The sequence below is a fragment of the Caretta caretta genome, chromosome 1, assembly GCF_965140235.1.
Source record: "Caretta caretta isolate rCarCar2 chromosome 1, rCarCar1.hap1, whole genome shotgun sequence".
NCBI lineage: Eukaryota > Metazoa > Chordata > Testudines > Cheloniidae > Caretta > Caretta caretta.
Window position 1 is genome coordinate 309,683,946 of NC_134206.1, and position 27,408 is coordinate 309,711,353.

A 27,408-nucleotide genomic window follows, 5' to 3' on the forward strand; every position below is an offset into this window, starting at 1 on the left:
TTGAAAACGTCAATCAGATGTTTTGTTAGTGGTCATAATATTACCTTTTGACATTGCTAGATCAAAGGCCATCCCTGTCATTTAGCATTGGGAAATGGTATCACTGACATTTAAAGCCCCTTATATATATCTTGACCAACCTATTGCAAATTGGATATCAAGTCTTTTTATAAGAATAATCATTAACTTATTGCTTTTTTAATAATTAACATGGTGTTAAAGCATTGTCTTATAAAAAGCTCACAATGATTAAGACTTTCTAAAAGGCAAAATATTGAAGATTTTGAAAGCTTTCTCCAACACTAAAAGTCAAACTTTATTTTAAAAAAGCACTGTTACTTCTGCATACATGTTGCTAACAGCAGAAAAATGTAGGATTAACATACTGAGCATTTAGATTTGAATCATAACACTTCTAATAAAATAATGGAAAGGCTCCTTTTCCTTTATCGTTATTTTAGTAAGCTTGATTTGATGCTCTTGATCCAAAGTTCTCCTAATTTAGAAATTAGACAGGTTATACATGTCATGATCCTTATATCTTAATTTATGTAAAAGACTCACTTTTTTCAAATATTTCTCAGGGGAACATGTAGATTTTTCATGCTAGAGTACTCTCTCTCAATAGGAATAAAAAAAATTATAGTTTTACATGTTAAAAGTTAACCATACTATTTAAAAACATCCAAGTCCACTAAAAAGTACAGTATATACTGTTTTAGACTCTGGTATACTTCCTACTTTTTAATGATTTGCCAGATGTGGTGATTTGTCTCTCCTTCTTATAAGCCAGACATCTAAGGCTGAGTCCAAAGATATAACAACAGTGAAAGAAGTAGCTAAAAATGCACTGTTTCAGATATTGAAATATGAAGGAAGCAAATTACTATATGACAGATTTGTAGCTCTTCATGTTATTACTAAGCCAAATCAAACATTAGTGAAGAAGAGAAATAACCACCTTTTTGTAAGCTCAGTGAAAAAGACTGATTGTTTTAAGCATTTTAATTCTGAAATACAAAGCATTCGTTTCACTTACAGGATACTAGTAAATAGCATTTCAAAATTAGGAAATCATATCACTAACCTCTGTACTTTTTACTGAAAGATGCACAATTTTCTTAAATTTACAATCTCGATTTTTAAAAAAGCCACACCCTTAAAAATTACTGTAGATATTACAAAATAAAAACCCGATGGATTTTTATAATCACTGGACAATTCCTTTCCCCATTGGTAATTTTGGTTGTAACTAGATCTTCTAATAAGAAGGATTAGTGGGGTGCAGATTGCTTCTCTCCCTCAGTCCCTGCAGCAGGGCCGCTTTAGGAAAGGTGAGGAATTAACTTCTCGTCATCCACACGCCACCTAGTGATGAGGAAAGGGTGGATTGTCTTAAAAGGGAACAGAAAGGACAGAAGGATGAAAATGCTCACAGCACCCGTCCCACCGATCGCCTTTCTTGAAAGCTAGAAAAGCAATTTGGATAAGGGATGCGATGGGAACTACAAAGAGGAATGAAGCTGCTATTAAAAAGTCTCGCAACACTTCACTTCCAGTCTGTAATTTGATTTTTTCCCTTAAGCAACTAATTTCTCCCCTTTGTTGCAAGGAACTGGCAGTTCAAAGAGATCACCCTAATTGCCTCTTCTAAATCGTATCCAGAGCTTGACCTCCGCCCCAGGCAGCAGTCAACTAATTACGCAGCCAATGAGGGGGTGGACTGAGCCGCACGGACACGAGCCACACACACACCCACCCACCCCGTGTTCTCGCCTGCACCGCAACCCGGCGTGTAACGATTTGTAATTCTCTTTGTTCCTCTCTCGGATCGATGTCCTCCTCCTTCACGCCACCTCTCCTGGCTGCTTCCTTCGGTGGCATTTGCAGGAGCGGAAAGGAGAAGCAGCCGCCTGGAAAATAACAACCTGCAGCCGCCGCAGCAGCCGCTCCTCTCCCAGCTTTGCGAGGCATGGCCCACCCACTGGAGGGGCAGGAGAGAGAAGCCCTGCTGTGCCCTCTGCCTCACGAGTGCCTCCTCCCCACCCAGTCCGCGGCCATCTGCAGCCCCTCAGCCGCCCGGCGGCATGGGCAGCGGCGCGACTCCCTCCTGACAGGGGCCACCCCGCCGCAAGCTCCGCTCCTCGGGAAAGACGCGCTCCATTAACTTGCCAGGCGCGATTACGCTGCTTCCTCCCCCCCTCCCTGGAACTTGTTGCTGGTGGTGCTTGGCGGCGGCGGGGGAAGCCCCGGTAGCTCTGGCCCCTGGGCTCGGGGCTGGCTTTCCCAGTGGCTCCCGTCTCTCCGCCTTTCCCGACAGGGCCCCGCGGATGAAAAAAAAGTCTCTATGCAAGTGAGCGCTCTGGCCAGACTTTGCCAGGTACGTACCGCGGGCTGCGCCCGGGCCGGGGGAGGGTAAGCCGAGCCGAGCCTGGGGCTGGGGGGGTCCCTGCCTCTAGCCGGCAAACTGCACCCGGCCAGGGGAACCAGGGAGGCTCCCTCAGCCTCGGGTCCCGCTCCAAACCTCTCCCTGACACAGTCCGTACCGCGAGCCCCCTTCCCCCTAATCGCACACGAGGCTCACTGATCCCTTCCCTGGCCCCCTCCTCTTGCACTATGGAGACCCCCTCATCCCCCTGCCTCCCTAGCCTCAGCATGCCCCCCCCTCCGTGCACTGTGCAGACCCCCAGTTACCCTGCCTCAGCATGGCCCCCTCTCTGCACTATGGGGCCCCCCAATCCCCTGCCTCCCTAACCTCAGCATGCCCCCCCTGCACCATGGAGCCCCCCTAATCCCCTGCCTCCCTAGCCTCAGCATGCCCCCCCTCCGTGCACTATGGAGACCCCCAGTAACCCTGCCTCCCTAGCCGCAGCATGCCCCCCTCCGTGCACTGTGCAGATCCCCAGTTACCCTGCCTCAGCATGGCCTCCTCCCTGCACTATGGAGCCCCCCTAATCCCCTGCCTCCCTAGCCTCAGCATGCCCCCCCTCCGTGCACGAGGGAGACCGCCTAATTCCCCTGCCTCAGCATGGCCCCCTCCCTGCACTATGAAGACCCCCTAAGCCCCCTGCCTCCCTAGCCTCAGCATGCCCCGCCCTCCGTGCACTGTGCAGACCCCCGGTTACCCTGCCTCAGCATGGCCCCCTCCCTGCACTATGGAGCCCCCCAATCCCCCTGCCTCCCTAGCCTCAGCATGGGCGCCTCTTACCCCCGCCCCTCGCTGACCCCCCTGCACTACGGAGACCCCCTAAACCTCTATTCCCACCCAACCCGCGCTTCACTCCAGACTCCAAAACCCATGTCTCCCCTCCAAGCTCCACAGTCACTGTAACGCATCCACACGTCTCTCCCTCCCCGACCCCAGCCCCACCCCGGCTTTCCCCAAACTTCTCTTCTCCCGCCCCAGCCCCCCCATAAACCGGCAGGCTCCTCCCCCCAACCGCTCCTTCGCCTGGATGCTTAAGCGCCCCACTGGCTAGTCCCCTGCGCCGGGGCCCTTCTGACCCCCCCGCCCCCTGGCTCTCCCCGGGCTCTGCGCTTCTCTCCTCCCGGCTCTGGACCCCGCCCCATCACCCCAGTCCCGATTTCCCCCTCGCCAGCAGGCAGCCGCCCCCTCCGTCGGGGGTTCCCCCGCGCGTCACTCTCCGCTCCAGCGTGTTTTCCTGGAAGAAAACTTGCCGTGAAGTTTAAGGCTGTCGCCTTGAGCTCCTCCCCCGGCCGCGGGCTCCCCCTGCCCCTTCTCCCAGGGCCGAAATCCCAGGAGCAACCGGGCGGAAGGGGGGGGATCAGTCCCGACGTCGCGCTGGGGCTCTGAATAGGGAAGGGGCGGCCGCCTTCGCCTGCCCACTCCCCTTCCAGCCGGGCCACTTAGCGTTGTGCAGAGCGGGAGGGGCTGGGGAGAAATTCTGCGGTAGCCCCCGGCTGGGAACTGTTTCGCGGCTGCCAGCGCCTCCCTCCTGCGCCCATCCCGCCGCCAGCGGCAGCTGCCTGGCTCCTCCGGCAGGAACAGGTGGGCGGAGAGTCGGGGTGGGCGCACATCGCTAGGGCAGAAAGATCTTCCCCTAGCTCCAGGTGGCTGGCCCTAGCTGGCTGCTGGGTGCACATCCTTCGCAGGCTGTGTCTGTATGCAACAGACGGACCTTTCTTTACAGGAACCAGCTGGTAGGGAGGGTGAGGTTTTTTTGGACACCAGTGCATGATGAATTTCCCAATACTCTTATTTATTATCTTAAGCCACTGGGAGGGAAAAGGGAGGAGACAAGACAAGTCTTTAAATAAATACTAATACTAATGAATAAATGAATAATAATGTTCAGTACTTTGATATTGTGTGAGCATTTTTATTTATTCATTTTTTAAAAATTTATATTTTAGTGGCCAAGCCTAGATTGGCTCTGAAGTGATCCCTCAGCAGCAGCTGCACTAGCAGGTTGGACCATGGCAGCAGGAGTAGCAGCTTGGTTGCCATTTGCGCGGGCGGCAGCCATAGGATGGATGCCAGTGGCCACGAATCCCATGCCAGCTGCTCCCCGGCAGGAGAGAAAGCGAAGCCAGGACTCTCTGATTGTGTTGAACGTGAGTGGTACCCAGTTCCAGACATGGCAGGACACCCTGGAGCGCTACCCTGATACACTACTGGGCAGCTCGGAGCGGGACTTCTTCTACCATGCAGAGACACAGCAGTACTTTTTTGACCGGGATCCTGACATCTTCCGTCACATTCTCAACTTCTATCGTACAGGGAAGCTGCACTACCCCCGCCAAGAATGTATATCAGCTTACGACGAGGAGCTGGCCTTCTTTGGCATCATCCCTGAGATCATAGGTGACTGCTGCTATGAGGAGTACAAGGATCGCCGACGTGAGAATGCTGAGCGCCTGCAGGATGATGCAGATCAGGATCATGCGGCTGAGAGTTCCCTGCCTTCCATGACAACTCGGGAGAGAATGTGGCGGGCCTTCGAAAATCCACACACAAGTACACTGGCCCTGGTCTTCTACTATGTCACTGGCTTCTTCATTGCTATCTCTGTCATTGCCAATGTGGTGGAGACAGTGCCCTGTGGGGTAAACCCTGGTCGCATCAAGGAGCTGCCCTGTGGGGAGCGCTATGCTGTGGCTTTCTTCTGCCTGGATACTGCCTGTGTCATGATCTTCACTGTTGAGTATCTGCTGCGTCTGGTGGCAGCCCCCAACCGCTACAAGTTTGTGCGCAGTGTCATGAGTGTTATTGATGTAGTGGCCATCATGCCCTATTACATTGGTCTGGTGATGACAGATAACGAGGATGTCAGTGGGGCCTTTGTGACACTGCGTGTCTTCCGTGTCTTCCGGATCTTTAAGTTTTCCCGCCACTCACAGGGGCTGCGCATCCTGGGTTACACGCTAAAAAGCTGTGCCTCGGAGTTGGGCTTTCTCCTCTTCTCACTGACCATGGCTATCATCATCTTTGCCACGGTCATGTTCTATGCAGAGAAAGGTTCATCGTCCAGCAAGTTCACCAGTATCCCTGCGGCCTTCTGGTACACCATCGTCACTATGACAACGCTGGGGTAAGTGCAGATTTGCTTTGGCAATGGCCAACATTTTAACAACTTTACTGTCACAAAAGAGCAAGTTTGATTTTAAAAACTTCATTAGAAAAAGTGGGAGTACCAGTATTTGTTACAAAAACTTTATAGACACAAGTGGGTGCTTTATACATTCTATTTTAAACCCATGTGAATAGGTAGGTGTAAAAGTGTTGCCAGAGGATAAACGTAAATAATTTATTACAAAATCAAAATTATATGTAGTTTCTTTACTCTTTGCTTTTGCAGATGGGACAGTTAGAGTATTTTTTGTAGTCTCCAGGAGGTGTCAGTGGGTCTTTAATGATGTGATATAAGTCCTAGAAAGATCCTTTACAATATTTGCTAATGTAGTGGCAATTAACAAAAGCGCCAAGATAATCTTACCATATAGAAAACAGTGTAGCTCTGCCATTTTGTTTGAACCAAAGTGATATATAGAAACAGACTTGGATACTATAAAGTCAGTTGAATTCACAAAAGCATAAGTAAAGCTTTAAACTTCACAAAGGCCAAACCTTGATCCCGTTAAGTCACTGGCAAAATTCCCTTTGACTTCAGTGGGACTAGGAATTGGCCAAAAGTGAATGACATGTGTCAACCTACATACACTTATGAAAGTGCCTGTGAAGCTGACTGAGAAAGTATGACTAACATGTGACTAATTTAATTCCAGTATATATGTTAAAAGTTGTTCTAGTTATAAATTAAACTTCCCAATAATTTGGAATTAAAATATATCACAGTTGACATTTAAGATCCAATGAGTTTTGGTGGTTAGTTAGGAGACTTCATTGTTTAAAAATGATATTTATGTCATTGTAGCTGTTTATTCTATAGATAAGGTCATGGAAATGTATTTCTCTGTGATGCTAACAGAGATTTAGAAAGGTTGGTTAATTTGAGGAGGCAATTTGTCATTCTAGTCTTACTTCTGTGATATATAGCATGTTGTAATAGCTATTATATTGAATCTGAATAGGAGTTTATTCATTGTAAATTTCTAGTTCTTTTATGACTGGGCGTATTAAGAGACAAAACTTTTCTCTGTCACTAAGACCATCCTTTCATTAATCAAACATTTCATCACATCTTATTTAAATTGTCTGGGTTTATGGAACATGCCTCTTTTTTTTACTTTACCAAAATGAAAGTAAACCTGTATAATGAATTAGTTTATTTATTACCTATTATCATAATCTAGATTTGAAAATCATGTAAAAAACTTTAAAGATAAAAGGGCTGTATTCTTCCATCAGTTTTTGTACAGAGCTTTTATCTTTAGTACAATATAACAAATGAAGATAAACACTGGAAATATTTCATATGTCTTCTGGTATCGGTGTATAATGCCAGAAATGTGTTACAAGCTGTCATTGGTAACAAATTAAGGATTTGTTGTTATATTAGGTAAAATGCTCTTATTACCATAGTTTTTTAATACTATTACATTATTAATTATTATCTAAGCTGTCGATAATTTCAGCAAAATCAGTCATGATCAATTAACATCACTGAGAACATTTACCACTGGAGATGAAATAACAAATGTAGGAGCTGATCTGTATTTGCTTATAATAACTGATATCTCTTCGATAATTAAGGTAGTCAGTATTGGTTGGTAGTACTTGTCCAAGGTACTGAACAGTACATTGTTGTTAACAGTTTATGTCCACCTTGTAATTGTCTATGTTTCTGATATAGGAGCCTGTTTGGCACTGGTAGGAAAAAATAAATAAGAAGTGTGTTATGTCATGATTCTAGATTATAAAAGTATTTTAGACTGGGTAATGTTATCAAAGCACCTAAGTGATTTAGGAACCCAAATGTCATTGGAAACTAGTGAGACTTTGGATTCTAAGCAATTTTCAAAAAAATTGGATTTAGGGTCCTAAGTCACTTAGGCTAGATTTTTACAGGGATTTAGGTGCTTGAGGATGCAGGTAGAAACACAGTAGGATTTTTCAAAAGGATTTAGGTACTTAACTCCCATTGGTTTCAAGAGGCCACTTAATAGGTGTTCTGTGACAGAATCTGTAAAGAGGCATTCTGGTAAGGGGCCTAAAAATTAGGAGGAATAATTCTCATGTGTAAATCTCTATGACCCAGCAACAAGACCTGTGCATGCTATCTGTGCTACTGCCATGCAGAAGCTGCATAGGACCACTGCTGGACAAAATACATGTTCCAAATACATGTACATATAGGGGCTAGATTCACTTTAGGCACCTAAATCCCAGAATCAGTCCCACGGGGATTTACATAACCCCCAGTCAGCCACTGCTGAATTCCATAGCACCTAAACTCTCTCAGTGCCTAAGTTCCTTAGGCACCTATATTTCTGCCTCTGAGCATACAAACTGCAGTGACATACACGGTGTCTCCATGTCCAAGCCCCAGCACAATGTACAATGAGGGGGAAGTTAAGCATTCCTCTGTCTAACTTGCTTGTGGGACCCAATCTGGCAAGCATGCTCAGGACTCACCTACTAGATCAGTCCCAAGTAGGCAAGCTTACACAAAAGGCGGGGTTGGTTGTGGGGGTAAAAAGGAGAAGGAGGAGGACCACCTCTCTCATAACTTTTAGCCCAGTGGTAGGGACTCACCTGGGAGACCTGTGGTTTGTCTTCCCTCCACCTGAAGGGGCAAAGAGATTTGAACAGGGATCTGCTACCGCTCAGATGAGTGCCCTAGCCAGTGGACTATGGGATAATCTGATGTGGGGTCTCTCAGGGTCTTTCTACAGTGAAATTAGACATCTACAGCTGGCCCATATCAGCTGACTCTGGCCCGTGGGGCTCAGGCTCTCTTTGGCCTAATGACTCTTTCATTATTTATTTCCTCCCCTCTTTCCCCACCCTCCACATGCCAGTTTCTTGCAAAAATGGTATAGGTACCTAATTCCAAGAGAGGGTTGGCAGCTGAGAATCCCAAGCAGAGGGAGGTGCCTCCCTTCAGGCTGGACTTAGATGCCTATCTCTGAGAGAGGGGTAGGGTTTAGCATGCACCTCTCAGCACCTCCTGCTGGTTAGTTTAGGTAGGAGCCACCTAGCCTAATGGCTTGTGTGAATCCCACTCTGAGGTACCCACTCTGTCTCTCCTCATTCATTGTACAGGGAGTCAAGGTGCTGAATTCAGACTTTGCAAATTCCAGTGATAAAGGTTAGGCATGGTGATATTCAACATCCCTACACCTATGTTCCTTTGTGAATCTAGCCCTTACATGCCATTTGGGGGATAGCTGCACAGTCATCCTGAATTTGGCCATTAACATTTACGATAACACATAATTCTGGAGAAGTTTTAAGCAGCATGTTAACTGAATAATGTTGTCCTTTTAATAATATCTTGTTAGCCACGTAAAGATTGTGATTAAATGTTAAATAGTGATGTATAACTTGAGTAGCATAAAAGGCTCAGAACTCTTCTCAGTTTGATAGAGTAAGTGCAGGAAAAGAGAGGAAAGTTACAAGGGAAAAAGAGTAAAGATCAGTGAAATTTGATTGTTATTTTTTCTAGTAACTTGGATTAGGGATTAGACCCTGCCACCCTTACTTGGGCTACACTCCCATTAATTTAAATTTGAAGTTTTGTTTGAATAAGGACTGCAGAAACTGGTCTTACATGAACCAAGTTCTTCACCTAGGAACAAAACTAGCTGAACTTGCTTATATTTTAGAGGATCACTGGCCCAACAAGTTATCTGAAATGTTATAAAATTGTAGGAAAGCTAATGCTAAATAATAGACTAACTTTATTTGAGTTTTGAAGACTGGATATTGTCCTTACAATTTGTGAGATAGCTACGTTATTGAGTGTCAACCTTAGCAATTTGGGTAGTTATCTTGGAAGCACAGCCATATTTCTCAGTTCTGCATAAGTGGTAAGCAAGTAAACCATCTTTTAAAAACACAGATTACATTTTTCTCTGTAGAATGCCAGTGACTTCAACTATTGCTACACGTACAGACTTGTTCTCCAAGTACATCACAGCTATTAACTCTCCTCAACTCCAGATATCACAGTGGAAAGGGTTGTACGTGAGGTGTAGTTATACCAAAAATAAAATAAAAAATGAAAGGAGAAATGTAGTTCTAGGAGTAGAACACGTGCTCACAAACAAGCTGAGAAATGTGCATTAAAGTTTCAAGTCAATATTTTAGTGATTTTTCACTATACTACTACTTCGGCTCTATAAACCATGAAAGTCCTTGGCCGTTCTCACAATTTGCTGCCCCCCCCCTTCTGTTATGGGTTTGCTTGTTTCATCTGCATCAGTTTTAATTATAGAAAAAGGTTACAAGTGAGACAGAGGTGAGTAACAAGCACAGGGAAAAGCAGAAGGAGGTTGTAGAGATGTGGGGAGGAGGGTTCAAGCTGGCAATAAGGACCAGAGAAGCTTGGGGCCAGCAGCACAAATGAGGCACAAAGGACAAGCAGCTGTAGGGTAGGAATGGAGTCAGAGGAAGAACTGAGGTCTATTGAAACTGAGGCTGACAGATTTACACAGGTGCTTATCAGACACGCACAACTACAATGACTGAATTCTGCCACTTTCTGCTGTAATCCCCTAATTTACTGGTTTTCTTCCTGGCGCTGCTATAGCCAACAAATGAGCTGGAGAAGCCTGGGCCAAGTTTTAGTGGAGTGGGAGTGTATGTTTGTAGATCATACAGCAGTATTTGTACAAATGTATATATGCTGTTATATATTGTGCTTTAAATAAAGAATGTATTGATCTTTTGTGACTGGTTCAAAAACAATGACACAGGCATATGAAATAGTACCTTCATATTTATGGGCATGACATTATATAGTTTTGTGAGATCATATAGCACATCAATAGGTGAATTATAGACTTTGTGGAGGGCTATTTAAAAATGAGGAAATTGATTTTTTGCTTTCATAATGTAAACTAGATGTACAAAAGAAAGTAACAAACAGTTCCATTAATTATTATTATTAATTTATTCATGTGCTAAGCATCTTACAAAAGATTCCCTGCCCTGAAGAGTTTACAGTCTACTAGATGACATGATGATGTAACATGAGAAAGCTACAAATAACAGATCAGGGAATAGGATGATGGGTCTAATGCTATTCTACACCTGCTACTTCCATCCCCTACCTTCATCATTTACCTCCCATTCCTTTCAGGTCCTTGAAGTATGCTTCCTTTAGTTCTTTTCTCCTCACAACGCTGTTCTCTATAGTCCTCCAAGCTCTGATTTTCACTATTGGCTTTCTGTGTTCCTCTATTCCCGCTCCCTTATCCACAGCCTGGGCAAATTTAACTTCCACATGAAAGACCCCTCTGACTTTTGCTTTCATTTGTGTCCTCTCCCTAGCTTTCTCATTCAGCTGCCAGAACTGGATCAAATCCTCCATTCATCACCATTGTCATTCTCCTGACCTAATCTTTACCCATAATGGTTCACTCTCTGACCTTTTCTTGATGAATTGCCTCTTTACAATCATCACATAATCTCCTTCAGCAATGCACAATTCATACCTGATCTACACACTATCTTGTGTTCTTTCTGTGACCTCCAAGCAGTCAATGTCTCCTGTGTCTCTGATCTTTGTCTGCTCAGAAATACCCAAATATCAAAAATAAAGAACCAATAGTTAAGTAAAAATACAAAAAGAGAGCACAATCCTGCAAACCCCTACATCATGAGTAGTTTCATTAAAGCCTATGGGACTACTCATGGGAGTGAGGGCTATTCATGTGAGAAAAGATTTGCAGAATTGGATCCTTATTTCTGTATTTTTACTTAACTAGTTGTTTCTTTTAGTATTTGTATGCTTGATATTTTTTCAAGTCTGTTTCAAATTGAATTTTTCTATTTTTGTGTACAATCTTGTGATGGTGCTAGACTCTGTCCTTCCCATTTTATGTATTCTAGCTATTCAGATCCCATTGTGAAAAAAATAGATCAAAACATCTAATGTATTTGCAAAGTGTAATATAACCACCTTCAAAGTATGTTACTTGATATTCAAAATGGGCTCCAGAGAAAATATGAAGTATTTGAAAATAAGGGTCAGTTTGGTGGCAATGAAAACAATTTTTGTTTATTTGCTAATAAAAAGATGCTTAAAATTGCATTGTGCTATTGGGTGCCTTGTTAGGAAACAGAAGTCATTATATCTGCTTTAGTTCTCTTCAGATAGGTCAACTTGCATGACTAAAAGATCATGCAGATTTCTTAAAGGGAAGGAACATTGTTTACTTCATGCAGTTTCCCTGGAGCATGAATTTCTTTACCACAGATACAAGCATGGATGTGGTGGGAAGATGAGTTTTCTGTTGAGAATCTCATTTATTTACTTCTTTTGGTGGAAACAGATGGAATTTGGTTTTCTTGTAGTTACTGTGAGTCAAGAATAACAACACTTGGGTTGGTGCTGAGGAGGTGGCAATAACAAAATATATGCCAGTAGTACCCTGTAAGTGTATAAATTGACATGAGGAATGATCACCACTGACATCTGATTTATTGATTATAGCCCATCATATGAACGGTCCTCAGCTAGTAATGCGAATATGAACTATATGAATGGTTTGACTGAAGTGATAAAAATCCAGGCATTTCAAATTGCCTGGTGACACAAGAGTTAACTCAAACCATTGTGAACTTCTGTACCCCTGCCCAACAAGACATGTTTATAGGGTTTTTTTCCCAGCATTTTCATTGTAAATATTTTTATAGTATCTATAAATACTGTATCTATAAATACAGTAGTAGAGATAGCGGTGCTACATATGAAGCTGTCTGGGAAACAAAATTGTAGTACTGAATACAGAAACTGGTAAAAGAGCTCAAAATCCATCTGAAATCTTGTTGTTATAGAAAACATTTCATAAACACAAGAAAAGACCCTCAATTTACTTTATTTATTTTCCATAATAAACATTTGAAATAATAAAAGTCTATGGGCCTGTTTCTCATTTTATTGAAATTTTATCCCATATAATCCCGTTACTCCTCGTTTACCCCCAAAAAAATGAGAGGAGAATTGGATTCTATAAGTCATAAACTGACTCTTTGTTTAAAAGAAGACATATAAAATACAAACCCAAAGACATAATTTAGATTCAGGTGCAGATTCAAGTTTCATCAGTTATCTGACAGCAAAGTTGACACAGTGCTAGAAAAGATCCTGTATATTTCTGTACCTATCATTCATCAGGCGGTGAATGAGAACACTGATTTTTATTTAAGACATAGTCTATAAAACAGTTTTCCTTCACTTCTTATGAAGTGGAGAAAATATTTTTAAATGCCTAGACTGTGCATTAGAATGATAGCTCTATGTTCGGTTACATTTCTCTGAAACAATAATACTTACCATGCTTGGACTGTCACCTGTATCGCAATTACTGGTCAAATTCTATCAGTGGCTCTGCAGTACATGGCTTAACTAACATCGTTTCTGGCTGCAATATATGAATGAGAATCTCTCATACTCCAAATAATATTTCTATAATCACCTTGTTTGGTATTAAATGAATAGATCTAAAAAAAGGAGCATTTTGACAAAAAAAGGAGCATTTTTACCACAGTGCATTGAGAAGTTATATTATTTTTTCCCAAACTGGCTTAAATAAGGGTCAGTTAAGGTGACAAACATATTCTGCCTTTTAAGTAGAACAACTGAAGTGCAACAGATGTGAGAATCGTAAGAGAGATTGCTGGACACAAGTCTTCACGTATATACTTACTGACATAGGGTCAAAATCAAAACATTAGCACATATAAAATTATGTGGCTTCTGGAAGATTCCCTGAAAGATTTTAGCTCAATTTAAATAGTAATAACCATAATTAATAATAACAATTGATAATTAGTAACTAGTAATTAATAAATAATAATACATACTAACTAATAAAGAGTGTCTTGAGACAGAGATAACTCAGATCCATCAAATTGCAGACTTGCTAAAGGGAAATACATTAGTTTCTTCACACCAGCACAATGGCATTTCAAGAGATAAGAAGCAGCTTGTAGCGGAGATCCCCAGATCTCTGGAAGGGATACCGATACCTTAATGGTCTAAATATCCAGATCTGAAAGTTCATCTGCACCCTACAAACCCATACTCAAATAGCAGCAGTTTTAACACTTCCTATTTCTAAAAGCTGATAAAATAATCATAACATATTATTGTGGCTGTATGAGATCGTAAAAGCCAAGTTCTGTCTATGTGACTATTAAAGATCCAGAGGCGCTTTTCATAAGAGCAGTGCAGTGGTTTGCTCTGAGGTCCTTGATAAAACAATATTTCCTTTCTCACATTGCTGTGTAGCATACTGTGCACTGGTTGGCTACAACCCTCCATCCCTGAGGTGTGAGCATTCCCAGGGTTCTGTATGCATGCTCTTAATTTGAGCCTGATCCTGCACCACTGAAGTAAATGGGAGATTTTTCATTGGCTTCAACAGGGGCAGGATCCAAGCCATTGTGAAGATGGAAGATGCTGTAAAAATATTACTATGAATAATCTCATATTTATGTAATTTGTAATATATGGTCATGCCCACATTTCCAAATCTGGGCCCAGATCCTTCAAAGTGATACATGCGAGTAGTCCCTTACAGCTGATTGGACTCCCACTGGAGTCAATGAGACAACTTATGAACAAAAGGATCCTCCTGCATGGATCAGATTGCAGGATCAGAGTGCTGTGAGCCAGATTTTAAAGATATTTAGGTGCCTAAAGACACAGGGAGACACATAGTGGGGTTTTCAAAGGTGCCTCACTGCCACTGAAATCAAAGGGAATTATGTGCCTAAGCAGCTAGCTGCATTTTAGGTGCCTAAAGGCTTTTAAAAATCATACCCTTACTTTAGGTTAAGCACCTAAACCCATACTTAAGAACCTAAATAAATGGCCTGATTTTCAGAGCACCAGCTCTGAGCACCAGCTGCTGGTATAGAAATAAATGGGATTTACAAGTGCTCAGCATTTGTGAAAATTAACATTTCTTATGTTCCTATGACGTTAGCAAAGCAGAAAATTGTGTATGTGTGTGATATTTTTTATTTCATTTTTTTGGGAAAGGGAGGTAGATAGTTTAACAGGTAAAAGAGGGGAAATAACGTAAAGAGAGATTTTTCTAAAGGCAAAATCTTCTCTTTGATTTTTAATTTTTGCAGTAATTTTCTGTAATTGATAATTTAGCAAGAAGATAATTGTAAGAAGTATTAATTTTGTTATGCAAGTTTTACAAATTCTTGTTTGTTATTCTTGAACCAATTAAAATGTTTTCCAGTAACTAACTGCAACATTTTAAAATGGAGCATATGCAAGTATCCAGTTTTGAAAACTGTCATAGCCTGAAGATCTGATTGACTTCAGTGAGATCAGAATTTGGTTTAGAGACAGTAATTTTAATGAAAGGTCCAGCACAAGCACTTACACAATTGTTGTTACTTTTTGTTACTTCTGAGTTTTGGAAAATATTGTGGGCTAATCCATGTGGAAGACTCTTTCAAGTTATCATTTGTGACCATGGCCTTCCAGGAATTCTTTGTGAGGGGATGAATCTCAACCCATCCTAATTGTGCCAGCCTGTAACATTAGCTAGTAATTTACCCCCTACTAATTTCTTTTGAATCTCTATTGTTAGCTTCCTCCAGTAAGCCAAACCAGAAGGATTTTCTATACAAGAAAGGGCACTTAATTTATTTTCAGTTTTATTTTTATCAATCTGTTTTTTTTCCCTAAAAGAGGGAAACATATTATCATGTTTGAAACTTTACTTTCCATTTCTGTAACCTGCATCTATATCACCTGTAGCCGGTTAACAATTTCTTGAACTTCCTTATCAGTTGTGGGCAACAACTACTGCACTGTGCTGGGCTATTTAGGAATAAAGTGGATGGATAGATTACATGGTGGATTACAGTGGCAACATGCTGGTTCCTAAGATCTCCTGCTTCCCACAGTGGGCAGAGGGGTTGAAGATGTGTTCCCCTGATCAAACTGTGAACAAAAGTTTGTTTTATGAAGTCTCATCTTTCGTTGAATGAAAAATAAGAGGTTTAAAAATGAGTCTCTTTGTATTGAAGGTACAGCAAAATTAAGAAATCCCTGTGTTTTTAGGAGAAGCTTCCTTGTTAATTTACACAGAGAATTATTCTGGATTAATTTAGGGGATTTTCATTTTATAAGCTTTTTGGAATGGGTTTGATTATATTGATTACTCATTTACATCAATAAATCAAATCCAGTTGAGACAAAGATAATAAGAAGTAAGGACAGAGTGGAATAGGTAAGCAGAAGCTACATATACCAGATGGTAGATAGACAAGTTAGGGGTGTTTAAATAATTCAGATAATAAAAACAACCAAGTCATGTTATAATATTTATTAGATGTATTGTAATGAACTAAGTTAATTTTTGTGTGTTAAAACAACTGCAGTGGAGAATTTAGTTAACCTATAATCAGTAGAATTGTTCTTTTTTACCTTTGGGCATAAAACTTCACAAAAATACAAACAATATTCAGACAGAAAGTTAAGAATAAACATATTTACAAATTGCCTTAGTGGTTAGAAGAACTAGATTTTCATTACCTGACGCATGAAAATGAAGTAAAGGCAGAAAAGGCCCTTGATTTGAGTTGCTAGGAGAAGCCTCAAAAAGGCCAATAAGATTTTGGCTTATTTCAAAAGAAACATACCTCTAGGGATACGGTGCTATCAATAAAGCATTACCTACACTAATTTTGGAGTACAATACCCCAGTTTTGGTTTATATGAAGAGAGAGGAGGCAACTGGATTACCTCCTTGTGATTAGAAGCATCCACAACCTTAGTTTCCTGTCTGACAAGTAGTTTCCTGCTCAGTGACCACATTGAAAAGGTCCTCTACTTCCAGGGTAAACTGAAGTCCAGACACAACAAAAAGGCTTCCAAACAAGACCTTTGCCCTCCCTGTGCCATAGCCCTTCCCCTTGGTTGTGAAGATACAACCCCACAATCTTTAAGTAGTATCTTATTAAATCAATGTTCAGTTGTAAACTTTTGAAAGAACAACCACAGCATTTTGTTCAGAGTTACGAACCATTCAGAGTTACAAACAACCTCCACTCTCGAGTTCATAACTCTGAGGTTCTACTGTTCTGGGAACCTGCATTAACATTGACCCTATACCAAAAGAGATAGTAGGGATATCAGCGCATACTACTGCTGCTTCTCTTTCAGTTCTTAGGTGCTTGAATCTTGACAGATCTTTACAGGAATAGAAGGATTGTTCAGACAGATTGTTTCTGAATTTGGAGGGATTTTTTTTAGCACTTTTCTGATATCTACAGAGACAAAGTGGGAGTGGGGGAGAGGAAGTGGAACTGTGTAGTGTCACTAGAGAAAAATTATTTTAGCTAACCACTTCATTAGAAATAAAGAAACAGAGAAAGAAAAACAGTGCTGTAAATCTGATTTTACAAGCAAGCAACCTGCTAGTGACAGATTGATAATATGATGTGGAAGAGAAATACATCTTTTTCTCATATTTTGTTTACTATGGTGTTAAAAACTGATAGTTTATTTACTAATTCTGTTTACATAATTTGATCAAAGCTCTAAAATATAAAAAAATACCAAGAGCTTTTAAATTTGTTTTAAAAAAGTTCTGCTTTCTAGATTTCCTGCCAGCCTATGAACTACATTTTCAATTCAGCAACTAGGATTTTGTTCAAGCAACTCTTGATATCACTTATGGATATTTCTCATAAAAAACTGTCAAAAGCTCTGTCCATTGACATGCAAGTTAATAGTAGATCTGGTCAGGAATTTTTAGACAAAATGTTTTTTTATTGGAAAATGCCAGTTCATTGAAACCATAATCATTCGGGAGAAAGGGCCAGTTTCAATGAATTTCTTATTTGGAAAAGTTTAAAAAGAGTTGAAATTGTCAAAATGTCCCATTTCAACATTTTCAAAATGAAAATGTTCATTGTTTCTGGTTGAAATTACTTTTCGTTTAGAAATTGAATTTATAGTAATAAAATGTAATAAAAAGAAAATAAAAATGTTTGAAATCAAAACAGAACATTTTAATTGAGCCAATTCAAACTTTTTTTTTTTGGGGGGGGGGGGGGGGGTTGGTTTGTGAAATTTTTTGAAATTTTGACTTTTGTTACAGTTTGGGACAAGAACACATTTTGAAATGTTGACAGTTCTCACAGGATGGGAAAACCACTTCCTGCCTAGCTCTAGTCAATAGAGAGAGTCTCACTGACACCAGTGGGGTTTGGCTTAAATTCAGATTGAGGAAACAAACAGACTATCTAAAGCAAAAGTGTTTTGTAAGCGTGTGAACAAAAATGTTCACATGAAGAACTGATAACTGTAGTGAAAAGGGTTTCTATTGCAACAAAGAATCAGAGGAACTAAGAATGATGCTAGATTTTCAGAAATCTGAGACATGCATCAGGAAAAGCTTGGTGAAAAACCTGGCTTTTAATCACATCTTTAAAGTGCATAAGTTTTGCAAATATCTATCTGACCATACTCATATGCTTGTGGGCCCTAGTCTGCAAAGTGATGAGAGAACCTGTGAGGTTCTGAGCATGCACAACTGATTAGGTTTTCAGTGGGAGGTGAAGGCATTCAGTGTGTGCTGGGAGAGTTCAACAACTTGAGGAATCAAGTCCTATAACCCTGATCCAAAGCCCTTCGGAGTCAGACAGAGTCTTTCCTTGGACTCCACTGGGCTTTGAATCAGGCCCCTATATGAACATGGCTGCCAGGATGATGGCTTGAACAGCATTGACTATTTGGGTTGTCAGAAGCCCAAGAGTTTTTAACCAAACTCTTCAAAGTAGTGGCAGCACAGCTGAGATCTCTATTGGTAACATGGATCTTTGTCAATTTAGGTGACATCATCATTCATAGATTTACCATGGAAGACAACCAACAGAGCTCTGTTCTCTCTGCTGAAGCAGAGTTTATCATCAGTGGAAAAAATTGATAAATGGTTCCAATTCATAATATAACAGACTGTCTCTGCAAATTACCAAGAGGAGGTTGTTCATTATGGCCAGCAAGTAACACAGTCTCTCTTCTGGTAATTTAGGTAATTTAGTCATATACGGGACTCTTTTTCAGGGTCAAAAATTGGTAATAATGGACACCTGTTGGGAAACTCACTCAAACTTCATGACTGCACAAAAATGATGGGTGGAGTAAGAGAAAAACATCAAAAATAAATTCTTTCCTAAGCTTAGAGCAGTCTAGTTAACTTACCTGAACTTTCAGGGATCCTTGAAAGGACATCACATGATAATACTGTCAGACAACAACACAACTATAAGCCTGGTCAGTACACACTTTTTTTTACTGGCGTGACCGTGCTTGTTGGGGTGTGATTATTTTAAACCAAAATATTTATACTAGTACAATACCTAGTATGAAAGCAGTTATATCAGTATAAAGGTGCCTTATACTGGTATATCTTATTTTCCTTCCCATATGGGATTAGCTGTAAAGCATCTTTATACTGATATAACTGTATCCACGCAAAGGAGTTGTACCACTTTAAGTATACCGGTATACTAGACTTTTATGTGTAGACAGGCCGATAGGTTATATAAACAGACACATAGGACCAAACATTTGGTTTACCATCAGGGACAATCAAGTAATGGATGAGCAGAAAATATAGCGTTCTAAGATCTGTACATATCAAAGGCACTTAGAATTGTATGAACTGATAAGCTTTTTTTGTTTTCTGCAAAATGGGAAATTACTGCCTAGGAAGGAGTACTGTGGAAAGGGATCTGGGAGGTCATAGTGGACCACAAGCTAAATATGAGTTGTCATAAATATAAAGGGAAGGGTAAACCCCTTTGAAATCCCTCCTGGCCAGGGGAAAGCTCCTCTCACCTGTAAAGGGTTAAGAAGCTAAAGGTAACCTCGCTGGCACCTGACCAAAATGACCAATGAGGAGACAAGATACTTTCAAAAGCTGGGAGGAGGGAGAGAAACAAAGGGTCTGTGTCTGTCTGTATGCTGGGTCTTTACCGGGGATAGACCAGGAATGGAGTCTTAGAACTTTTAGTAAGTAATCTAGCTAGGTATGTGTTAGATTATGATTTCTTTAAATGGCTGAGAAAAGAATTGTGCTGAATAGAATAACTATTTCTGTCTGTGTATCTTTTTTGTAACTCAAGGTTTTGCCTAGAGGGGTTCTCTATGTTTTTGAATCTAATTACCCTGTAAGATATCTACCATCCTGATTTTACAGGGGGGATTTCTTTATTTCTATTTACTTCTATTTTTTATTAAAAGTCTTCTTGTAAAAAACTGAATGCTTTTTCATTGTTCTCAGATCCAAGGGTTTGGGTCTGTGGTCACCTATGCAAATTGGTGAGGCTTTTTATCCAACATTTCCCAGGAAAGGGGGGGTGCAAGTGTTGGGAGGATTGTTCATTGTTCTTAAGATCCAAGGGTCTGGGTCTGTAGTCACCTAGGCAAATTGGTGAGGCTTTTTACCAAACCTTGTCCAGGAAGTGGGGTGCAAGGTTTTGGGAAGTATTTTGGGGGGAAGGACGTGTCCAAACAGCTCTTCCCCAGTAACCAGTATTAGTTTGGTGGTGGTAGCGGCCAGTCCAAGGACAACGGGTGGAATATTTTGTACCTTGGGGAAGTTTTGACCTAAGCTGGTAAAGATAAGCTTAGGAGGTTTTTCATGCAGGTCCCCACATCTGTACCCTAGAGTTCAGAGTGGGGGAGGAACCTTGACATGAGTCAACAGTGTAACGCTGTTGCAAAAAAAGCTAACATCATTCTGAGATGTATTAGCAGGTGTGTTGTAAGCAAGACATGAGAAGTAATTCTTCCGCTCTACTCAGTGCTGATTAGGTCTCAACTGGAGTATTGTGTCCCGTTCTGGGTGCCACATTTCAGGAAGGATGTAGACAAATTGGAGAGAATCCAGAGAAGAGTGACAAAAATTATTAAAGGTCTAGAAAACATAACCTATGAGGGAAGATTGAAAAAATTGGGTTTGTTTAGTCTGGCAAAGAGAAGACCGAGGGGGAACACGATAACAGTTTTCAAGTACGTAAAAGGTTGTTGCAAGGAGGAGGGAGAAAAAATGGAGTTTTTTGACCTCTGAGGATAGGGCAAGAAGCAATGGGCTTAAATTGCAGCAAGGGAGGTTTAGGTTGGACATTAGGAAAAACTTCGTAACTGTCAGGGTGGTTAAAAACTGAAATAAATTGCTTCGGGAGGTTGTGGAATCTCCATCATTGGAGATTTTTAAGATCAGGTTAGACAAACACTTGTCTAGGTAATACTTAGTTCTGCCATGAGTGCAGGGGACTGGACTAGATGACCTCTCGAGGTCCCGTCCAGTGCTATGATTCTATGATTAAGATCACTGTGATTGTGAAAAGGATCCTATTTTTGTATCCTACTCCCATTAAGAATGGCCACTATTTTAAGAAACTGTTTTGTGACGAATTCATATATTGGTATGTCTACAGAATTTTTGATCTGAGAGAATGAAAAATCGCCAGTGCTCTGGAAATCATGGAAGAAGAGCTGACAGGCTGTAGTTTTTATTTACAAATCATGAAATGTTGCAGCATTATAAATGCAGATAAATTACATCAATAAGCAGGCTCTCTGCATATTAACAATTGAAGTTTTGGAATAGCCTTTGAAGGGAAGCAGTGGGGGCAAAAGATCTATCTGGCTTTAAGATTAAACTCGATAAGTTTATGGAGGAGATGGTATGATGGGGTAACATGGTTTTGGTAATTAAATATTCATGGTAAATAGGCCCAACGGCCTGTGATGGGTTATTAGATGGGGTGAGATCTGAGTTACCCAGGAGAGAATTTTCTGTGGTATCTGGCTGATGAATCTTGCCCATATGCTCAGGGTTTAGCTGATCGCCATATTTGGGGTCGGGAAGGAATTTTCCTCAAGGGCAGATTGGAAGAGGCCCTGGAGGTTTTTCGCCTTCCTCTGTAGCATGGGGCACGGGTCACTTGCTGGAGGATTCTCTGCTCCTTGAAGTCTTTAAACTACGATTTGAGGACTTCAATAGCACAGATATAGGTGTGAGGGTGAAGTTCAGTGGCCTGGGTTGTGCAGGAGGTCAGACTGGATGATCATAGTGGTCCCTTCTGACCTAAATATATATGAATCTATGATTTGTGAGAGTAAAAGCCTTGATTATTAGAAACTAACCATATAATATATGCCTAAATGAGTGTTGTAAACCAACACAAAGCACCTACCTGAACTGTGGTCATCTTCATCCTAGCATTTTCCATTGACTACAAATTTTTTATTTGTGGCGATTATTTTCTTAATAGTGGTTTCACAGATGGGAAATCTGCCAACAGAAAATCCATATTGTAGCTTCCATGAAAGAGTTATTCTATACATCTTACTTTCTTTCTTTCATGCCGAAGAAAAACACCCCCCCCCCCCACATAGATTCTAGGAAAGTATTAGGGATTTACCCTCAAATGAACACAGGACATTTGCAAATCTACAGATTTACTTGTATTTCATCCAATTTTTTAAAGATCAGAGTCCAGTCTGCATAATAATGTAATGCAGCTTAATTCTTCATAACTGTTCCTTATTTCCCATTCCAAAATGTCTTGCATAAGATTATTTCTTCTAACCATAATGTCTGATCAACAAGACAAATGCTGTGCCCTATTCACTCAAGAAGATATCGTCTGCTGAGGAGGTTGCCTAAGACCTTTAATGTAGTCATCCATGTACTGGCTGATACTCACAACACATTATGCATTAGGTCTGCAATAATCTATATACACACCTTTAAGCAGAAGGGCACTCCCTGCAGTGATTTCTCTAAAAAAAAGTTGGGATGTTAGTGTAAGAATAGGAGTACTTGTGGCACCTTAGAGACTAACCAATTTATTTGAGCATAAGCTTTCGTGAGCTACAGCTCACTTCATCGGATGCATCTGATGCATCCTTTTCTTTTTGCGAATACAGACTAACACGGCTGTTACTAGTTTAAGAATATTTTTTCCTACTAAAAGAATAGTAAGAGGGAAAACATACACAGGAGTGAAAAAACCTATCACTTACACTTAAACAATGCAGAAGTACAAGTGAATTGATATACTAAGAAGTGAAATAGTACTGGGGGAGGTGGGGAGGAAGACTCCAAAGGGCCCCATAGACTTAATAAAATTAATCGGGAGAACCTACAAAACTTAAAGATAAGATATCATATGGTGAACAAGACAACATATTATGAGGAAAAGCTGCTAGAGACTTCAGGGGAGTAGTGTTTATTACAAGTGAGAAACGTGTATTGGTAATTTTTTCTCCCTTTCTAATTTTACAAATAATTTCATGCTAATTAATTGTGACTTTTTTATGGATATGGCATAAAAAAGATATAAAAAGGATGGAGAAGTTAATTATTTTAACCAGCATTTAGAGTCTGATGCAAAGTCCATTTGAATCGATGAAAAGTTGTCCACTGAATGTATCTGATGAAGTGAGCTGTAGCTCACGAAAGCTTATGCTCAAATAAATTTGTTAGTTTCTAAGGTGCCACAAGTACTCCTTTTCTTTTTGCTAATACAGACTAACACGGCTGCTACTCTGAAACCTGTCATTTACTTCAATGGGATTTAGATCAGGCCTCCAGTTATGTTTTACAATATAAACTAATATTTTATGTCATTAATTCACGGCTTTCAAAGAAATCATTCTCATGGGAATTTGTGATGTTACATTTCCCACATGAAACCCACAACTAATAGTTTTGAACTGCCTTCCTTATCATCATAGAAGAAGTCAACCTGCTGGAGATGCATTGGTAGAAATGTTAATCAGAGAAAATAAAAACAGTTAAGAATCTTTCTTTTGATCAATATTAAGTGCATCAAGGAAAGCTTTATCTGGTTTATGTAATCCACTTCAAAACGTATGTCATGTCCATCGGATTGGAACATATCAATGTGTAAAAAATGGAATTTCTCCTCAGGATTGAGGCAAGCTCTAATAGTTAGATGCTGTGCTAGCTTCTCAGACTAGATACCATGACAATTTCATAGGCCATCTCATTAACAAATTGTAGCTCTGCAGCATACACTGCTTTACTTATTTATTGAAGAGATAATAGGAAATAACTGGTTTCTTTGTGAAGTCATAAATAATATGACAGAAGGATATTAAGTGCACTGAAATGTGACAGAAAAACTAAAAACTTGTGAGGTTTAGTATTTTATGGTGTCAGTTCTTTTTTTACTAGTATATGAAAAACAAACATATGTTCTAGGTGTTTTTGTGAACAATTATCATTTTAGTGTACTAGCTACTGAAATATGGATGTCTTAAATTATGAATTAAATGTAGTCTTGCTATTTTTTTTTTTAGTAATTTTAAAAAATTTAACCAAAGAGGAAATCTTTCTTTTTTTTGCTTCTTCTGATCTTTGCTGTATTTGGGATATACAGAAAGTCTTGGTCTATGTCTTTGTTGTTATACGTTCACTCTGTGGTTGTTTCATTTTCAGTGTGAGTTTTCTCTCTCCCTCTTCACTCACACACACATAAACACAAGCACACACATCTCACTATGTTATTTCAGTGTCTTACAAAGGTAGTTGAAATGAATTTCTGTTTTTCTCTTTTCCGTACTATTTTTTTCTTTTTATGTGGGAAAGCCAAAGAAGGTTATTATGAAGATTTGTTGTCACTTGAATCTCTTGTGAGTTTCACAATGTTGGGCCAGTTTCTAACAGAGCACTGTCTCATGTTCACAAGTTTAACCCTACTGGCTGGGTGACAGATCCACTGTTCCTGATAGTGTAGATATCCTAGGAGATCATGATCACAGAGGAAGTAGTAGTCTGTCAGGTTGCTTGGGTGAGTCCTGTGAAAGACTTTGAATATCATGACTGAAACCTAGATTTGACTCTGGATTCAGAGAGAGGTTAGTGCATAAAGTAGAGCTAGAGAATTATGCATTCTATTCGGGTTTTATATGTTGTTACCATCACCATGGTACCTGTGTGCTTGCTTTGTTAGCATACTGCTAAATGCGGAACCAATTATTTACTTGCCCAAGTGGAGTTTTGTCAGGGTTGGTGACTTCAGCCCTAGCTAAAGACTAGTATTATTGTCACTAATCTGATCACTGTGGTTATGCAATTTTGAAGTCACTTCTATTTTTTACAGTTTTTATAGCACCCACTACCAAAGTACCTAAGGACTAAGGTGCTGTTCTTAGTTCTAGTCTTTTTATTGAAGTTGTTCCAAGCTTTCATAAATATAAAGGGAAGGGCAAACTCCTTTAAAATCCCTCCTGGCCAAGGAAAACTCCTCTCACCTGTAAAGGGTTAAGAAGCTAAAGGTAACCTCACTGGCACCTGACCAAAATGACCAATGAGGAAACAAGATACTTTCAAAAGCTGGGAGGAGGGAGAGAAACAAAGGGTCTGTGGGTCTGTCCTTATGCTGCCTTTGCTGGGGATAGACCAGGAATGGAGTCTTAGAACTTTTAGTAAGTAATCTAGCTAGGTACGTGTTAGATTATGATTTCTTTAAATGGCTGAGAAAAGAATTGTGCTGAATAGAATAACTATTTCTGTGTATCTTTTTTGTAACTTAAGTTTTTGTCTAGAGGGATTCTCTATGTTTTGAATCTAATTACCCTGTAAGGTATCTACTATCCTGATTTTACAGAGGGGATTTCTTTACTTCCGTTTACTCCTATTTCTATTAAAAGTCTTCTTGTAAAAAACTGAATGCTTTTTCATTGTTCTCAGATCCAAGGGTTTGGGTCTGTGGTCACCTATGCAAATTGGTGAGGCTTTTTATCCAACATTTCCCAGGAAATGGGGTGTGCAAGTGCTGGGAGGATTGTTCATTGTTCTTAAGATCCAAGGGTCTGGGTCTGTAGTCACCTAGGCAAATTGGTGAGGCTTTTTACCTAACCTTGTCCAGGAAGTGGGGTGCAAGGTTTTGGAAAGTATTTGGGGGGGAAGATGTTTCCAAACAGCTCTTCCCCAGTAACCAGTATTTGTTTGGTGGTGGTAGCGGCCAATCCAAGGACAAAGGGTGGAATATTTTGTACCTTGGGGAACTTTTTGACCTAAGCTGGTAAAGATAAGCTTAGGAGGTTTTCATGCAGGTCCCCACACCTGTACCCTAGCGTTCAGAGTGGGGGAGGAACCTCGACACAAGCACTGGATGATGAGCCTATTGCTGATCCCACTTACATCAGTTTTAAAGCAGTGTAAATCCATTGACCTCAATTGCCACTTATTTTACACATGTATTAGAATAGAAAAAGGCCTCATATGTTATCACTTTTAGTGCTATCACCAAGGGGTCCTTCATAATTCTTTTTGAGGTAGTTGGGTGTCGGGGCAGGGGTTCCAATTATATTGACATATTGAATCAAATATTCAGTTTTTACTGTACTTACAGTATGTGTCAAACATCACATGGTATGATGTTTACTATCGTAACTTAACATTTCTCTTCTGTCACCCTGACTCAGACAGTTTTTCTACTGAAGTAGATGAGAATTTTGCCTGAGTCAGAAATGTAGGATTGGGCTTTTTATAGGCAAAATAGAAAATAGCTACGCTATCTTCTCACTCTTGTCGGTCAGAGTGGAGTTTCCCAGTGTTACAGATTGTAGTGATGTTTAGAAAAGATTGTATGAATGCCTTCCTGGTTGTATCCTGGAGATGTGTATCTCATGAGACAACCCCATTGAGCAAAAATGTTTGTTTAATTTTCTTAGCGTGCTACTCTATTCACAAACATTAGCTTAAATTTTTTGTTTAGGGGAAAAGAAAGAATATTCTGGCTTCAGTAAGCTTTTTTATCTCAATTAAAAATACAATCTAAAAACTGTAGGTATAAAACAGGAGCAGAAATGAGAAATTACTATATAAATATATTTTATAACTATCAAACTTCTAAAGGTGAAATGAATGCCTGTGGTTAGGCTTTCAAATTCTTTATTTAAGCACCTAAGTGACCTGATTTCAAAAGTGCTGAGCACCCAGCAACTCCCATTGAAGCCTACTTTTGAAAAAGTTGATCAAGTTAAAATTGACTACTTTTTGTACTAGTCTGTAGTAAGAAAACTGCATCATTTCCCATGAGGTTCTGTTTTTTTCTTGATGAAGGCATGATGAAGTGGGGTTCACAGGATGCAATACTGGACTAAATGCACTAAATCAAGGGAATGAATTTCAACTGTGAAAGCTGGAGTTTCACCTTCAATCTGTCCTAACTGTGACAAGCCACTAGATTATAACTCATTGCCTCCTAGAAAAACAAATTGTGGACACCTTTTTCATCCATTTCAGGGGGCCTGAAAATACCTGGTTGAAGTTTCAATCTAACTTGTGAGTTACCATGTCAACGAGCATGATATCAGGAATGTAGAGAGAGGTTCCATTTGTTTTCATTCATAGGCATATACAGCTTGTCATCCTTTTCTTGTTTATGACCTTGATTGTTTTGAAGTGGTTAAGGAGGCAGTAGCATCCTGGATTCTTGGATAGCTCTGATGTCCTCCCTTTAATTTTTTCCTAGCTGCATCTGATGCACTGGCTCTTTAGATGGTATGCATGGCAAGGCTCAGTTGTACCTTATAGGCTCAGTCCTGAGTTTGGGGAGATACAGAGCTATGGTGTTTGAGCAGAATATCTCTTGGAGCCCTGGAAGTGCAGAAGCAACACAGTTACTGCTACATACGTATATAAGGTGCAGTTTAGTACCTCTCAAATGGGGCTGGCCCTAGACCAAATGGTGTCCCCCTTCCATTTGTTAAACTTTTGAATACCTTATTT

General features: G+C 40.4%; 1 protein-coding gene across 3 annotated transcripts in view; it reads left to right on the forward strand.

Annotated features, from left to right (window-relative positions):
- Positions 1 to 1,358: 1,358 nt before the first annotated feature.
- Positions 1,359 to 27,408, forward strand: part of KCND2 (potassium voltage-gated channel subfamily D member 2) — a 455,155-nt gene continuing 429,105 nt past the window's right edge. The window contains exons 1-2 of one of the 3 annotated variants that reach the window (XM_048836176.2): positions 1,359 to 2,380; positions 4,375 to 5,552. In XM_048836176.2, the coding sequence (XP_048692133.1) occupies positions 4,438 to 5,552 (1,115 nt within the window). In that variant the 5' untranslated portion in view covers positions 1,359 to 2,380; positions 4,375 to 4,437. The remainder of the gene's footprint in view (positions 2,381 to 4,374; positions 5,553 to 27,408) is intronic. The other 2 variants (XM_048836174.2, XM_048836175.2) reach the window with 2 other exon arrangements.